This window comes from Macaca mulatta, chromosome 2 (assembly GCF_049350105.2).
Source record: "Macaca mulatta isolate MMU2019108-1 chromosome 2, T2T-MMU8v2.0, whole genome shotgun sequence".
Lineage (NCBI taxonomy): Eukaryota > Metazoa > Chordata > Mammalia > Primates > Cercopithecidae > Macaca > Macaca mulatta.
The window spans coordinates 112,967,556-112,984,156 of NC_133407.1; the positions used below are offsets into that span (position 1 = coordinate 112,967,556).

Genomic DNA, 16,601 nt, shown 5'->3' on the forward strand with positions numbered 1-16,601 from the left:
TTTCCTTTTTTTTTTCCTTTTTCTTTTTCTTTTCTTTTGAGACAGAGTCTCACTCTGCCACCCAGGCTAGAGTACAGTGGTGTGATCATGGCTTATTACAGCCTTGAACTGCTGGGCCCAAGCCAACCTCCTGCCTTAGCCTCCTGAGTAGCTGGGACTTCTGTCTTTAAAAACATTTTATCCCTCTCTGCGTCTGTAGAAAAATTGTCTTAATAGAAATTATATCATATTAGATGAGTTGTAGTTGTTTGTTTGTTTGTTTGTTTGTTTGTTTGTTTTGAGATGGAGTCTGGCACTGACGCCCAGGCTGGAGTGCAGTGGCACAATCTCGGCTCACTGCAAGCTCTGCCTCCCAGGTTCACGCCATTCTCCTGCCTCAGCCTCCCGAATAGCTGGGACTACAGGCGCCCACCACCACACCTGGCTAATTTTTTGTGTTTTTAGTAGAGACAGGGTTTCACCATGTTAGCCAGGATGGTCTTGATCTCCTGACCTCGTGATCCGCCTGCCTTGGCCTCCCAAAGTGCTGGGATTACAGGCGTGAGCCACCGCGCGCCTGGCTGTAGTTTTTATTTTTTCAGAGGAATCTGTTCGTTTAGTTTGATTCATATTTGTCTGTGTAGAGTTTTTTATAGTGTTTCCTTATTTTTCTTTTGATGCCTGCAGTATCTAGTGGTATCTTCTGCTTGATTGTTGATGTTGGTAATTGCCTTCTCATTTTTCCTCTATCATTCTTACTTGAGATTGATAATTTTGTTAATCTTTTCAAATAACTAGTTGTTTGTTTCATTGGTTTTTCTCTGTTTTTGTTTTCAGTTTAATTGGGTTTTTTTGCTTTTTATTATTTCCTTCTGCTTGCTTTTGGTTTATTTTGCCTTTTTTTTTTTTTTTTTTTTTTTCCTTTAATGAGATGGAGTTTTGCTCTTGTTGCCCAGGCTGGAGTGCAATGGTACATTCTCAGCTTACTTCAACCACTGCCTCCTGGGTTCCAGCAATTCTCCAGCCTCAGCCTCCCGCGTAGCTGAGATTACAGACGTCTGCCACCACACCTATTTTTTGTATTTGTTTGTTTGTATGTATGTATATATGTATGTATGTATGTATTGTTTTTGAGACAGGGTCTTGCTCTGTTGCCCAGGCTGGAGTGCAGTGGTGCAATCTCCGCTCACTGCAACGTCTGCCTAGCGGGTTCCAGTGATTCTCCTGCCTTAGCCTTCCAAGTAGCTGGGATTACAGGCACCTGCCACCACACCCGGCTAAATTTTGTATTTGTTTTTGTATGTATGTATGTATGTATGTATTGTTTTTGAGACAGGGTCTCGCTCTGTCACCCAGGCTGGAGTGCAGTGGTGCAGTCTCTGCTCACTGCAACCTCTGCCTCCCGGGTTCAAGCGATTCTCCTGCCTCGGCCTCCTGAGTAGCTGGGACTACAGGCGTGCACCACCACACCCGGCTAATTTTTGTATTTGTATTAGAGATGGGGTTTCACCATGTTGGCCAGGCTGGTCTCAAACTCCTGACATCAAGTGATCTACCCACCTAGGCCTCTGAAAGTGCTGGGATTGCAGGTGTGAGCCACTGCACCTGGCCGTAGTGGCTTTGTTTTCTTTAGAAATTTTGGGTTTATTTACTTTGCATTACTCAGGTCAGAAAATGTCACTTGACCTCTTAATAGCATGGGCTCAGGGCAGAGTTTAATCTTTTTCTAGAATGGAAATTGCTCATGATGGCTGTTGTCACCTGTGGGCCAGTAAGTTCTGAAAGGCATCTGTGTGCCTGCCAGCCTAGAGTAAGTGTCCTGAACTACCTGAAACTGATGGGGCCCAGAGTAAAATGTACAGATTTCTAGTCACTTTCTTGGGGGTGTGGGGCTTGTTTACTGGAGTGGAGTTTGCAAATATGTGTTTAATAAATGGGTCCTGTAGTTAGTGCCTAGGGTGGGTGTGAGGAGTGGGCAGGTGCAGTATTTCTCTATGCAGGTACTTTTTTTTTTTAAAGTCTTTTCAAAGTTTTTATTTTTTATTTTTTTATTTATTTTATTTTTTTATTTTTTTTTTTTTTGAGACGGAGTCTCGCTCTGTCGCCCAGGCTGGCTGGAGTGCAGTGGCCAGATCTTAGCTCACTGCAAGCTCCGCCTCCCGGGTTCCCGCCATTCTCCTGCCTCAGCCTCCCGAGTAGCTGGGACCACAGGCGCCGCCACCTCGCCCGGCTAATTTTTTTGTGTTTTTAGTAGAGACGGGGTTTCGCCGTGTTAGCCAGGATGGTCTCGATCTCCTGACCTTGTGATCCGCCCGTCTCGGCCTCCCAAAGTGCTGGGATTACAGGCTTGAGCCACCGCGCCCGGCCTAGTTTTTATTTTTATTTTTACTTTTTAGACGGAGTTTTTCTCTTGTTGCCCAGGCTGGAGTGCAATGGCGCGATCTCAGCTCCCTGCAGCCTCTGCCTCCTGGGTTCAAGTGATTCTCCTGCCTCAGCTTCCCACGTAGCAGGTGGCATGCGCCACCACGTCCAGCTAATTTTGTATTTTTTGTAGATACTGTGTTTCACCATTTTGGTAGGGCTGGTCTCGAACTTCTGACCTTGTGATCCGCTCACCTTAGCCTCCGAAAGTGCTGGGATTACAGGCATGAGCCACCACGCCCGGCCCAAAGTTCTTTTTTTTTTTTTTTTTTTTTGGTGGTGAAGTCTTGCTCTGTCACCCAGGCTGGAGTGCAGTGGCATGATCTCAGCTCACTGCAGCCTCCACCTCCTGGGTTCAAGCAATTCTTCTGCCTCAGCCTCCCAAGTAACTGGGATTACAGCCACGCGCCACCACACCTGGCTAATTTTTGTGTTTGTATTTGTAGGTATGTATGTATGTCTATGTTTATTTGTTTATTGCTTTTGAGACAGGGTCTCGCTCTATCACCCAGGCTGGAGTGCGGTGGTGTAATCTCCGCTCACTGTAACTTCTGCCTCCCAGGTTCAAGGGATTCTCCTGCCTCAGCCTCCTAAGTAGCTGGGACTACAGGCACACACCACCACGTCCAGCTAATTTTTGTATCTGTAGTAGAGACGAGGTTTCATCATGTTGGCCAGGCTGGTCTTGAACTCCTGACCTCAGGTAATCCACCTGCCTTGGCCTCCCAAAGTGCTAGGGTTACAGGCGTGAGCCACCATGCCTGGCATGTATTTTTAGTAGAGACAGGGTTTTACCGTACCATGTTGGCCAGGCTGGTCTTGAACTCCTGACCTCAAGTGAACTGGCTGTCTCAGCCTCCCAAAGTGCTGGGATTACAAGCATGAGCCACTGCGCCCGCCTGCCCAGCCTCAAAAGTATTTTTCTAAGCCTCATTGTTACGTTTGCTACATGGCTGTATTTCTATATATACATGTATATATTTTTTCTTTGAATCATTTTGAAGTGAGTTACAAAGTGTTTGACACTTCATTCCTAAGTACTTCAAAATACAATTCATAAGATTGAGGATAATTCCCTATAGAGTCATACTACCATCAGATCACCTAAGAAAATTAACAGTAAATCCCATTTCCAGTTTACATGCAAAATTCCTCAATTACCCCTTTGGGAGGTGGCATCATGTGTTTTTTAAAAAGTAAATCCAGGCCGGGCGCGGTGGCTCACGCCTATAATCCCAGCACTTTGGGGAGGCCGAGGCGGGCGGATCACGAGGTCAGGAGATCGAGACCATCCTGGCGAACACGGTGAAACCCTGTCTCTACTGAAAATACAAAAAAATTAGCCGGGTGTGGTGGCGGGCGCCTGTAGTCCCAGCTTCTAGGGAGGCTGAGGCAGGAGAATGGTGTGAACCCGGGAGGCGGCAGAGCTTGCAGTGAGTGGACATCGTGCCACTGCACTCTAGCCTGGGCGACAGAGCGAGACTCCATCTCAAAAAAAAAAAAAAGTAAATCCAGAATCCAGTCAAGATGTACACATTGGGCAAGATTGCTCACCTTTCTAATCCTGGGAGACTGAGGTAGGAGAATCGCTTAAGGCCAGGAATTTGAGGCCAGCCTGGGCAGCATAGTGGGACACAGTCTGTACAGAAAAATTTTAAAAACTAGCTGAGTGGAGTGGTGTGTACCTGAAGTCCCATCTATTCACTTGAGCCCAGGAGTTCAAGGTTATGTTGAGCTATGAACACAATACTGTACTGTATCCTGGGCCACAGAGCAAGAGCCTTCTCTGTCCCCACTCCTCCACCCCCAAAAAGGTACACACATCAAGTCTGGTTGCTGTCTCTAAATTGAGAACAGTCATCTTATGTTTAGGAATGTCAGCATTTGGAGATACCAGGCCAGCTGTTTTGTAGAAGATCCCACATTCTAGTTTGTGTGATTTTTCTTTGCATGGCTCCCATATTTCCTGTAAATTGGAAGTTAGGTCTAAAGCAGTGCCACCCAACAGAAATATAACATGAGCCACATATGTCACTTAAATTTTCCTGGTAGCCACATGAATAAAAGCAGATTAAATTAATTTCAATCATATATTTTGTTTAATACTTTTTTTTTTTTTTTTTTTTTTGAGGTGGAATCTCGCTCTGTCACCCAGGCTGGACAGCAGTGGCTCAATCTTGGCTCACTGCAACCTCCACCTCCTGGGTTCAAGCGATTCTCCTGCCTCAGCCCCCTGAGTAGCTGGCATTACAGGTGCCCACCACCATGCCTGGCTAATTTTCATATTTTTAGTGGAGATGGGATTTCACCATGTTGGCCAGGCTGGTTTCGAACTCCTTATCTCAAGTGATCCGCCTGCCCTAGTCTCCCAAGGTGCCAGGATTACAGGTGTGAGCCACCACTCCTGTCCTATCTAATACATTTCTTTATTATTTATTCTTTGTTAATACTTATTGTTTACTTAATATATTTTACTGAATATATCTGACTATATTCAAAATATTACTAAAATACATATCATTTCAGTTTGCAATCAATATTTTAAAAGTATTCATGAGGCATTTTACATTCCTTTTTTATAAAGTTTTCAAAATCCAGTGTATATTTTACATTTAATGGACCAGCCACATTTCCAGTGCTAAGGAGTTGCACGAAACTGGTGGCTTCTGTATAAGAGAGCATGAGGGTAAGAGCCTTGATCCAACTCAGGGTAGATGTTTTTGGTAGTAACTCCTGGAGGATAGTATATGACTTTGAACCACTGGAATTGCTCAAGTCTGAATCTGCTTTTCTTTTTTTTTCAGGCTCTGTGTGCTCTGGGATGGAGCAGGTGTGCAGAGGGTGAGGACCCAGCTCTGGGACCAAGTCACTTGCTTCCTTACTTAGCAAGACTATCGACTTGAGCAAACTTGGGCCTCGAATGAGGATGTCTGTGGGCCTCTCGCTGCTGCTCCCCCTCTGGGGGATGGCACAAATCCTGTTCTCTGTGGCTATGGCTCAGTCCCACTGGCCCAGTGAACCCTCAGAGGCTGTCAGGGACTGGGATAACCAGCTTGAGGCATCCATGCACTCAGTGCTCTCAGACCTCCACGAGGCTGTTCCCACAGTGGTTGGCATTCCTGATGGCACGGCTGTCGTCGGGCGCTCATTTCGAGTGACCATTCCAACAGATTTGATTGCCTCCAGTGGAGACATCATCAAGGTGAGACTGGATATAGAGGTAAATGAGGAAGAGTTCTCATCTTCCGTTTTAGTTTTGGTGCCTTTTCCTTCTCAAGTCTAAGCTCCACCAATTCCGAGCTCAGTTCTTCCAGTACCCCCTTAGAAGAGGGACAGCCACTGATGTTCATGAGAGGATCCCTGTATACTCAGAATAGCATCCTAATCTTTATTCTTGTTCCCATTCTGAGGACATCACCATGTCACCTTTACTCTGGAAGTTCTACTGAAAACTGATTTAGGGATTTGTTGGAAGGGTCTGTCACATGTATAGGGAAAGGTTACCTTTCATAAATCACAGAGTTAAACCCAAAAAATATAGGACTTTTATGCTTTGAACTTACTTTTTAAAATAAGATATAAATAAATATAGGAGTTCTGCTCTAATTTGCTGATGTGTGTTTGCTAATGTAATTGATCACTTAAGAACAAAAATTAGTACCCAAACTTCAGCCTTGCCCCATATCCTTTAGAGAAGCCATCCAGAGAACAATGGAATCTGAGGCCCGTGTAGAGAAGAGTGTCTGGGTTGACCCAGGATAGAAATCAGGTGAAATAGGAAGCTTTTGTGTGATGAAGCACCATCTCTCTGTCTGACTTTGTGGAACCGTGGAATTTCCCCTAGGTCCTGAGTGAGTTTGTTTCACGGACAGGTGGGTGGCATGTACCCCTCAAGTTATGAACATCTTTTTTTTTTTTTTTTTTTTTTGAGACGGAGTCTCACTTTGTCACCCAGACTGGAGTGCAGTGACGTGATCTCAGCTCATTACAAGCTCCGCCTCCCGGGTTTACACCATTCTCCTGCCTTAGCCTCCCAAGTAGCTGGGACTATAGGCGCCCGCCACCTCGCCCGGCTAGTTTTTTGTATTTTTTAGTAGAGAAGGGGTTTCACCGTCTTAGCCAGGATGGTCTTGATCTCCTGACCTTGTGATCCGCCCGTCTCGGCCTCCCAAAGTGCTGGGATTACAGGCTTGGGCCACCACACCCAGCCGGGTTATGAACATCTTCTAGAGCAGAAGTCAACACACTTCACCCAAACTGGAGTGCACTGGCGTGATCATGGCTCACTGTAGCCTTGACCTCCCAGGCTCAAGTGGTGCTCCCACCTCAGCCTTCCAAGTAGCTGGGACTATAAGCACATGCCAGCACACCTGGCTAATTTTTATATTTTTTGTAGAGATGGGGTTTTGCCATGTTGCTCAAGCTAGTCTCGAACTCCTGAGCTCAAACCATCTTCCTGCCTTGGCCTCCCAAAGTGCTGGGATTGCAGACATGCACCACTGCACCAAGTGCCACGCAGTAAATATTTTAGACTTTGCAGGCCATATGGTTTCTGTCAGAACTCTTCAACTCTGCCTGTGTAGTGTGAAAGTAGCCTTTACGATATGTGAATGAATGGGCAATAAAACTTTACTGTGGATACTTTTTCTTTTTTAGTTTTTTACACTTGTAGTCCCATTCTGACTTGAAACAGATTTTTGAATTTCATATGTCAAGAAAGAAATATTCTTTTACAATTTTTTTTTTGAGACAAGGTCTTGCTTTGTTGTCCAGGCTGGAGTGCAGTGGTACAGCCATGGCTCACTGCAGCCTCAACCTTCCAGGTTTAAGCCTTCTTCCCTCTTCAGCTTCCCAAGTAGCTGGGACTACAGGTGTGCACCATCACACCCAGCTAATTTATTTATTTATTTATTTTTGAGACGGAGTTTCACTCTTGTCGCCCAGGCTGGAGTGCAGTGGCACAATCTTGGCTCACTGCAACCTCTGCCTCCTGGGCTCAAGCGATTCTCCTGCCTCAGCCTCCTCAGTAACTAGGATTACAGGTGCACATCACCATGCCCAGCTAATTTTTAAATTTTAATTTATTTTAATTAGTTAATTTTGAGATGGAGTCTCTCTCTGTCACCCAAGCTGGAGTGTAGTGATGCAATCTCAGCTCACTGCAACCTCCACCTCCTGGATTCAAGTGATTCTCCTGCCTCAGCCTCCCGAGTAGCTGGGATTACAGGCATGCACCACCATACCCGACTAATTTTGTATTTTTAGTAGAGACAGGGTTTCATCATGTTGTCCAGGCTGGTCTCAAACTCCTTACCTTGGGTGATCTGCCCGCCTCAGCCTCCTAACACCCAACTGATTAAAAAAAAATATTTTTTTAGTTTGGGTTTGATGACTTACACCTGTAATCCTAGCACTTTGGGAGGCTGAGGGAGGCAGATTGCTTGAGCCCAGGAGTTTGAGACCAGTCTGGGCATCATGGTGAAACCCCAACTCTACAAAAAATACAAAAATTAGTTCCAAAAAATTTTTTTTAGACAGAGTCTTACTCTGTCCCCCAGGCTGGTCTTGAAAACTTCTGGTTCCTGCCCTGCAGCATTCCTTCTCTAGAGGTGTGGCCTACATGTGAACTAAAAGTATTCTAAGACCTATACTTTGTTAGGTATTTTCTGTATCTTCTCTGCATTCAGACTTCTACATACATTTAGTGTTCTGGCTTTCTGTTGGTGTGTTTAAACCACCAAAACAGTGGTTTAAGACAACCAGCTTGTTTCACTCAACCAGGAATTTTTGACCAGGAATTCAGAGGTAAGGAACCTTGTCTCTGTTTCACGTGGTACTAGGTAGAGTGGCTCATCTGGGGCTGGGGAATCCACTTCTAAGTTGGCTAACACATGGCTGGCAAGTTGATGCTGCCTGTTAGGGAGCTTAGCTGGGGCTGTTGGTCAGTGTTCTTGTTTCCTCTTCATGTAGACCTCTCCGTGGGCTGCTTAGGTGTCCTCAAAGCACGATAGCTGGATTTTAAGATTAGATATTTTAAGAAATAGGAAAGGAAGCTGCCAATCTTTTAAGGCCCAGACTTGGAAACTTGCACAGCAACACTTCCATTTTACTTCATTGGTCAAAGCACATACAGGCTCTGATGGGTGTTTACCAGCTTGCCCCCTCTGACCCACAATCCCTAGGCTTCTAGATTAGAAATGGCCACAAGTTCTATGCCACTCTTTCCTTGGAGAGGTGAGTCTGTGCCCTTTTCCCTGAATCTGGGTGGACCTTCCCTTCAGCCTGCTTTTGTGCTCACCTCCTTTGCCCTGTTGGTCCCCTTCTTTTTAAGCTGTGACTTGTTCTCAGAGTGACCTTGAGGTCTCTGAGGCAACTGTATTTCTGAAGATCTTGGCCCATGTAGCAGCTCACATGTAGCAGTTTACAGAGCTCTTTCTAGTTTGCAGAGTGTTTGCATAAAGTTTCCTTATAATCTTTGTAATATCCCGGCAAGCCAGATGCTAATCTGACCATTAGATACAGAGTGGTAGTTCTGGAGGGTACATTTCTTGCCCAGCTTCAGATTTAATCCTGAATATCCATACCCTGCATTGGGTTGCCTTTGTTCCAGTAGCCATTGGAATGTTTTACATGGATTAATCTTAGCCAGAAGTGCCTTGAACTGATACAGCAAACTAGAGATTTGCTGTATTTGGCAGAGAGATGTTTAACAGGCTTATTTACCAGGGGGGTAAAGAGATTTTACTGAGAGAACAGGATTTTATCTGAGCCTATTTATCTGTGGAAAGCAGACCATTTAACAGCTGATGAGCTTGTAGAAAAACAGATGAAGATGTGTGACTTTTCTTTCCAGTCTTAACCACTAGGATTATATGGGTTCGGGAGTCAGAAGGTCAGAAAGCCTGATCTTGTTCCTGGAGCTTTGGTTTCTGCATCTGTAAAGCAGGATTTAGAAATTCTTTATATTAAAAGAATTTTTTTTCTTACTATAATAATGATGCATAAATGTACATTGTGGAAAATATAGAAAGGGAAAAAGAAAATCTGTGATTTCTAGCATTCGGAGTGAAGTCTACCATTTTCTGTGCTCATCAGGAGATGTTCATGTCACATACACACACAGACATCTTAACATATTAGACAGACCTAGGATCACAGTGGATATATTTTTTAATCTTTTTTTTTTTTTTGAGGCAGAGTCTCACTCTGTTGCCCAGGCTGGAGTGCAGTGACACAACCTCAGCTCACTGCAACCTCCACCTCCCAGGTTCGAACAATTCTCCTGCCTCAGTCTCCCGAGTAGCTGGGACCACAGGCATGCGCTACCACACCCGGCATATATATATATGTGTGTGTGTGTATATATACGTGTGCGTGTGTGTATGTGTGTGTGTATATATATAAAAATATATTAAAAAATATAAAAATGTGTGTGTGTATGTGTGTGTATATATATATATTATTATTAATCTCAGCTCAGTGCAACGTCCGCCACCTGGGTTCAAGCTATTCTTCTGCCTCAGCCTCCTGAATAGCTGCGACTATAGGCACACACCACCATGCCTGGCTAGGGTTTCACTATATTGGCCAGACTGGTCTCGAACTCCTGACCTCGTAATCTGCCCACCTCAGCCTCCCATAGTGCTGGGATTACAAGGGTGAGCTTGCCCAACCCAAGTTTTGTATTTTTAGTAAAAAGAAACGGTTTCACCATGTTGGCCAGGCTGGTATCAAACTCCTGAACTCAGGTGCTGGGATTATAGGCATGAGCCACTGCACCGGGCCTATTTTTTTTTTTTTTTTAAACGTTTTTCATTCACTGTAGCTTGAGTTCTTTTTACCTGTAGTCATTAAATGTTATTTGGGAATGTAACTTTTAATGGCTGCCCAATATTCTTTTTTTTTTTTTTTTTTTTTTTTGGGAGACAGCTCTGTTGCCCAGGCTGGAGTACAGTGGCACTATTGTGGCTCACTGCAGCCTCCACATCCTAGCTCAAGCAATCCTCTCACCTCAGCCTTCCAAGTAACTGGGACTATAGGTGTGTGCCATCACACCCAGGTAATCTTTAAATTTTTTTGTACAGATGGGTCTCACTTTGTTGCCCAGATTGGTCTTGAACTCCTAGGCTCAAGTGATCCTACTGTCTCAGCCTCCCAAAGTGCTAGGATTACAGACATGAGCCATCAGACCCAGCCTGCCCACTATTCTTGAGTGTGTGAGGAGCATTTCATATATGGGTCCTAAGGATGCTTGTTGAGGTGACCCCAGTCATATCTTGGGCTCACTGGTACTGCCCTTCATCCAAGCTACTGCTTGCTTACCTCTTCCTAGGCTCCCCCTGCCTTTGTTCTTGACCTCTCAATTTGTTCTCCATATTGAGTCAATAGATGTCTTTATCTTTCTAAAGCTTACATCTATTCAAAATCCCTTTTTATTGAGCTGCATCCAGAATTGAACCCCATACGATCTGGCCTATGACCTCCTCTCCCCCATCTTTTTCTTTGTATACTTTGTCCCAGCCACACTGGTCCTTTTCTGCCCAGTGAACACACCTAGCTTAGGGTCCACCCCAAGCTTTTGATTCTGTCTTCTTTTGTCATGGGTACAGCCACATCTTTCAGGCTCAACTTGGACATCATCTGTTGGAGCCCTTTCCTTCCACCCTGGTAAAAGCAGCTTTCCCACAAAACTCTATGTCATCTTCTAAACAGATTTCTGTACTTGAAATTCTTGGTTTTTTGTTAGTCATGTTTGCCTTCCATCACATAGTAGGCCCTCAAATGTTTGTAGACTGGCAAAGGGAATGAGCACCCATTCAGCACCTGCAAACCCGTTTTGGATTGTCAAAGCCTGCCTTGCTGTATGCGGGGAGAAATGCTAGCCTGTGTTGGGGCAGCAAGAGACTAAGCTCACCTGCTGCCCCACAGTGTACTATGGTCTTGCCGTGTATTGAGGCCTCAGGCCCTGTGACACACACACTTTCAAATGACTTCTTGTTGTATTTTTGCATTGGAAAGGGGCCCCGCCCTGTCCCTCTAACTCTTGACTGTGTGTTTATTGATCCATTATTAGTACAAACTCAGTGTTTCTTTTTTTTTTTTTTTTTTTTTTTTTTTTGAGACGGAGTCTCGCTGTGCCGCCCAGGCTGGAGTGCAGTGGCCGGATCTCAGCTCACTGCAAGCTCCGCCTCCCGGGTTCACGCCATTCTCCTGCCTCAGCCTCCCGAGTAGCTGGGACTACAGGCGTCCGCCACATCGCCCGGCTAGTTTTTTGTATTTTTTTTAGTAGAGACGGGGTTTCACCGTGTTAGCCAGGATAGTCTCGATCTCCTGACCTCGTGATCCGCCCGTCTCGGCCTCCCAAAGTGCTGGGATTACAGGCTTGAGCCACCGCGCCCGGCGACTCAGTGTTTCTTAATATTCAATAGTTTATTGCTCATCTTGATTATTGTGGTGGTCAAATTGTCCCAGATTTGACCATTGGGAGCCCCTTTAAGTTGGTTCCTGTGTTCTTGTGATATGCCCCTGTCAATCATTTGAGTGCTTCCGTACTTTCTGGGATAAGATATTCCAGGCCCGTCTTGTATTCACCCTCCCTCAGCCATTTCTTCAAGGAGCCTGATTTCTTTTTGTGGTGAATGTTATTGGGGGTCCAGATCTGGGTGCCAGGTGAGTTCATTGCCACTGGAATTTCCTTGCTTCCGTGAGCCTTTCAGCAGATAATGTGGCTCCAGTTTTAGATGACAAAGTGGTAGCTAAGTGACTTATCCCAGAGCACATAGCTTATAGGGACAGAGTTTATAGGGAGCACCCAAGAGGGTTTTTTTTTTTTTTTTAAGATGGAGTCTCGCTCTGTCGCCCAGCCTGGAGTGCAGTGGTGCGATCTCGGCTCACTGCAACCTCCATCTCCCAGGTTCATGCCATTCTCCTGCCTCAGCCTCCTGAGCAGCTGGGACTACTACCATGTCCGGCTAATTTTTTTGTATTTTTAGTAGAGACGGGGTTTCACTGTGTTAGCCAGGATGGTCTCGATCTCCTGACCTTGTGATCCGCCTGCCTTGGTCTCCCAAAGTGCTGGGATTACAGGCGTGAGCCATCGCGCCTGGCCCCCAAGAGGCTTCTTGAGCCTGTAGGATATAAGGTCTTATCTTCAGGTAACTGACCTGTGTTTATTTTGTATGGCAGCGTGCTTTGGAATTATAATTTAATGCTATGTTCTAGTCAGTTTTAGAAGACTTCCCTCGCAGTTGTCTGTTACCCTGCCTCTCACCTCCGACACTGCAGGGCTGTGGAAGAGAGAGAGAGACACTGAGTATGCCTTGACATGGATGGTGTCACATGTGATGAGACAGGTTTGCACAACCTGCCATGCATGAGGGCATCTTTGAGCCAGAGCAGAAGCTGACCTATCATGGGGCTGGAAACTGTTTGCTAAGTATATGGCTGGTTTACAGTTCTGGCTTTTGGAATGAAGATTGCAGGACCACAGGTTTGGAAGATCAGGGCCAACCTTGGTGAAAGTGAAAGGAGAATCTGAGTGAAAGGTGATGTCTCTCTGGTAAGCTATCATTGTTCCCTGTGTAGGGTTCTAGATACTTGGCGTAGGATCTGTTTTGAAGTAGATGCCTAATTGAAGTCTTGCTATGTGATAAAGCATTAACAGAGGTGGAGCAACAATGGGAAGACATGTGGGGCAGTGGTGGGTTGCAGAGCTCCATGTGGGGAATTTGAGAAGTTGTTGGGAGCACATGGAGTTGGGCTCCTCAGCAGAGAAAGGCCAGTGCCCACATGTGGCAGGGCTGTCAATTTGAGTGAAAGTAAATGGAGAGAGAAGTGCGTCCGTAAGGGGCTTTTCAAAGGCGTTCTTCCTCAAGTATCAGAGGAAGAAGAAGCTGGTGAAGAACTGAGGTAGGAGGTACTGAGCCTGGCCTGCTTCCTCCTAAGCTCCATGTGGGATGTCCCGATGAGGGTTAGTCTGTTTGGACAGGGCTGAGTTGCCAAATGAAGACTCAGGTGGAACATGATCTGCATGGTCTGTCCCAAGACCTGGTGAGATTAGATGGCATAGTTGTCATACCTGCTGACTGGTTAGGGGATACGCATGGGGGTTGGTGGTAGAATAATCCCGTATTTGTAGCACACTTAGATGCTGGTCTGCTGAAGGGCTAGAAAATTAGGTTCTCATTCTAAGTGAGCTGTGTTGACTGCCTGCAAAGCCTGGCCTGACCTGTGTGGGCTGCTGGTTACTTTATTTCAGGAGGTTGTGCTTCCTGGTGTCAGTCTGTTGATATACCCAACAAAGCGCCTGAAGCAAATGCTTTGCTACATTTTTTATCGGTGTATACTTTACACATCAGTCTGCAGGGTCAGGACAATAAAGAAGGGACCTACCTGCCTGGAGGGTATAGCCCCAAGATCCTGGCTCTTTGCTCTGCCCCACACCTGACACTCCTTCATGTTCTGACAGCCCTTGTCCAGTCTCAGCCTGGCCGGCACTTGTTGATTAACCTGCTGTCCTCCAGTTCTGCCTTGAGAATTGATGTTCTGTTATTGACCCCAGCTTAACTCAAACATGGACTGCTTTGACCAGACGTGTGAGAAGGGGCTGTGGGCTGCCTCGAGGGCCTCATGGCCAGCATAGCTTTTCTGAGAGACCTGTGCCATGGGGCTCCTGTCTCCTCTCTTGTGGCCTTAGGACACCCTAAAGCAGATAGTCTTGATGTTTGCTCCCTTGAATCAGACTGGATGCCTGTATACAAAGCTCAACCCAGCTCTTGACTCTCCTTGGCTCTCACAGCTACTTTTGGAGCTGAGAGGACCCTTTCTCCTTATCAGGGTCTGTGGGGATGGGTCCCACAGAAGCCAGCCTGGCCTTTGCTCAGTGGATCCTGGCCTGTCCTGGGCTGGCCACAGTATGAGCCACTCTTGTCTCCCTTGGGTTTGGTGCTGGATCCCTGCAGGTACCTCTCCTCTGACTTGAGTGTGGGCCTGGCTGAGAAGTGCGATTATATGCCAGGAGATGTTCTAACCTCTCCTCGAAGGCAGTCAGGGAGAGACATCTTTACATCCATGAAATGCCCAGGCTACCCCTCAGATGTCTCATTTTGGTAGATCCTGCAAGGATGGCTTTTCATCCCTGCTTCCCTTTAGCCTTCTTGCCTGCAGACAATGTGGACCTTCCCTCAGCCCAAGATGTCGGCAGGCTGGGAGCAGCCCTTCCTGGGACTGTGCTCTCAGCTGCTGGCATGGGCCCCCAATTGTTCCCCTGAGAACAATGGGCACTCTCTTTGACTAGGAAGGGGAGTTCATGAAAGGAGCATTTCTTTGGATGCTTGAGAGCTTTGTGGCAAACCCGCCTGTGTGAGATGAACTGCAATTTCTTCCTGCCTCGAGTGGGTGTTCCCCATTTCTGAATGGACCTCTTGTGAACAAAGCACACCGGGAAATGCTGGTTGGGGATGGAAGGCATCCTTGGGGGTGGGCTGTCAGAATGGCATTTGCCCAGACTCATCAACTCAAATGCTTAGTGAAAATATAGGCTTCTGTGTTTAAAAAAATCACTGACAAAGACTGAAAGAGAACATGACAAAGTAAAATAGATGATGTCAGGGCTTCAGATTGAAGGACTGATTTGAGGATTTTATTAATGGCTCTAACTATGTTAAGCTGCCCTTTACTTTTTTGGGGAAGAAGATTAATTTTTGCTTTTAGATGAGAACAGTGAACATGAGATAAAAATGCTTCGTAGCTCAGACCACAAGGGCATTGACTGGGCCGAACAGTGTGTTCAGTATTGATCCTGTCGCCTTGGTGTTTGTGGCAGGGGCCAGGTTCTGCTTTGAGGTTTGCATGTCTAACAGCAGGACCAATGATAATCTCTTGTGGGCGTGGCTCTGCTAAGGCCACATGTACTTAACTTCCCTCATGATTTTTTACCTCAGGTGGGGACAAAGGCCTGGCCCTCTGACCTTAAGCTAGAGGCTCTTCCTGTTGGTCTGTGCCATCTCTCTGCAGCACAGCCATGTGACTGCCCATGTTCCTCATTAGCAGAAGGCCACAGAGCAGATTTATCTCATTGTCTTAGTCCATGGCACAGACACAGGATAACCCTGAGTGTGAGTCAGCACCAAGGCTTATACTCCATCAGAGGGTCCATCTCCTGCTTCCCTGAGCAGAGGACACACAGTCAGCTTGCAGTGAGGAGGCTTTGACGGCCTTATGTGGGAGTGCCTCCAAGGTGTTGTCTATGGTACCCAGCCATAAATGGCTGCAGGTTGGCCCACCTCTGCAGCCTGACTAGGGATGAAGGAGCTGAGGGGTTGGGAATTGATGACCACGTCTGAAGGAAGGCAGGGACTTTGCCAAGGCAGGCCTCTACAGGTCCAGCATTGGGATGTCACAAGGCAGCAGTCTGTATCACTTTGAAATGGATCACTAAAAAGACCCCTAGGCATATCTGTTGGGGGACACGGCGAAGGGCCCAGCCCGCACCTTGGGGGCTGACATGTCCAGAGGTATTGGTGGAAGGTGCCACCACAAAGACCCAAAGTTCTCTCCAAAAGATTTGTAGTGAGAAGGAATGCTCACCAAATCAGTTTCTCGATTATATGTTATTCTTAGAATCCCTCTTTACTGGCCATCATCAGCTGTGAAAGTGCTCGTCTATCTGTCTAGAGTCTTTGCTTGCCATTTCTAAGTCCTGCGACTCCTGCATGGATAAGACATCATCTTGTGGGCCCTGAATGATAAAGCTTGTGTTTTCTTGGTTTCATAAGCCAATTATAGTTATTTGGCCCTAGAGAGAGCCTAATTCTTCAGTTTTGTTTTTCAGCTATGCATAACTGACTCAGACTGTGGGTGGAAACCTGCTTTTATGAGAACTAAGTAATAGAAGCTCCTCCACCCCTTTGCTCTTTCTTCAGGTGTGGAGTGGTACTGGCTTGGGGTGAGAGACTTTGCTTGTGTTTCGTGGTGGTTTTTTTTTTTTTTTTTTTTTTGACAGAGTCTTGCTCTGTCACCCACGCTGGAGTGCAGTGGTGCGATCTTGGCTCAATTCAAGCTCCACCTCCCGGTTCATGCCATTCTCCTGCCTCAGCCTCCCAAGTAGCTGGGACTACAGGCAACCACCACCACGCCTGGCTAATTTTTTTTGTATTTTTAGTAGAAATGAGGTTTCACTGTGTTAGCCAGGATGGGCTCGA

The 16,601-nt window shown here is 46.2% G+C and overlaps 1 protein-coding gene and 1 long non-coding RNA gene across 23 annotated transcripts in view; both read left to right on the forward strand.

The window, feature by feature from the left end:
• The window catches only part of DAG1 (dystroglycan 1), a 77,074-nt gene that overhangs the window by 44,980 nt on the left and 15,493 nt on the right, over window positions 1-16,601 (forward strand). For 10 of the 22 annotated variants that reach the window (XM_028843247.2, XM_077990654.1, XM_077990652.1 and 7 more), the window contains 1 exon segment: window positions 5,205-5,602. In XM_028843247.2, the coding sequence (XP_028699080.1) occupies window positions 5,321-5,602 (282 nt within the window). In that variant the 5' untranslated portion in view covers window positions 5,205-5,320. 22 annotated transcript variants of the gene reach the window in all.
• Window positions 10,283-14,968, forward strand: LOC144339181 (uncharacterized). Its single transcript, XR_013413940.1, has 2 exons — window positions 10,283-11,483; window positions 11,809-14,968. It is a non-coding gene; the product is annotated as an uncharacterized LOC144339181 (long non-coding RNA).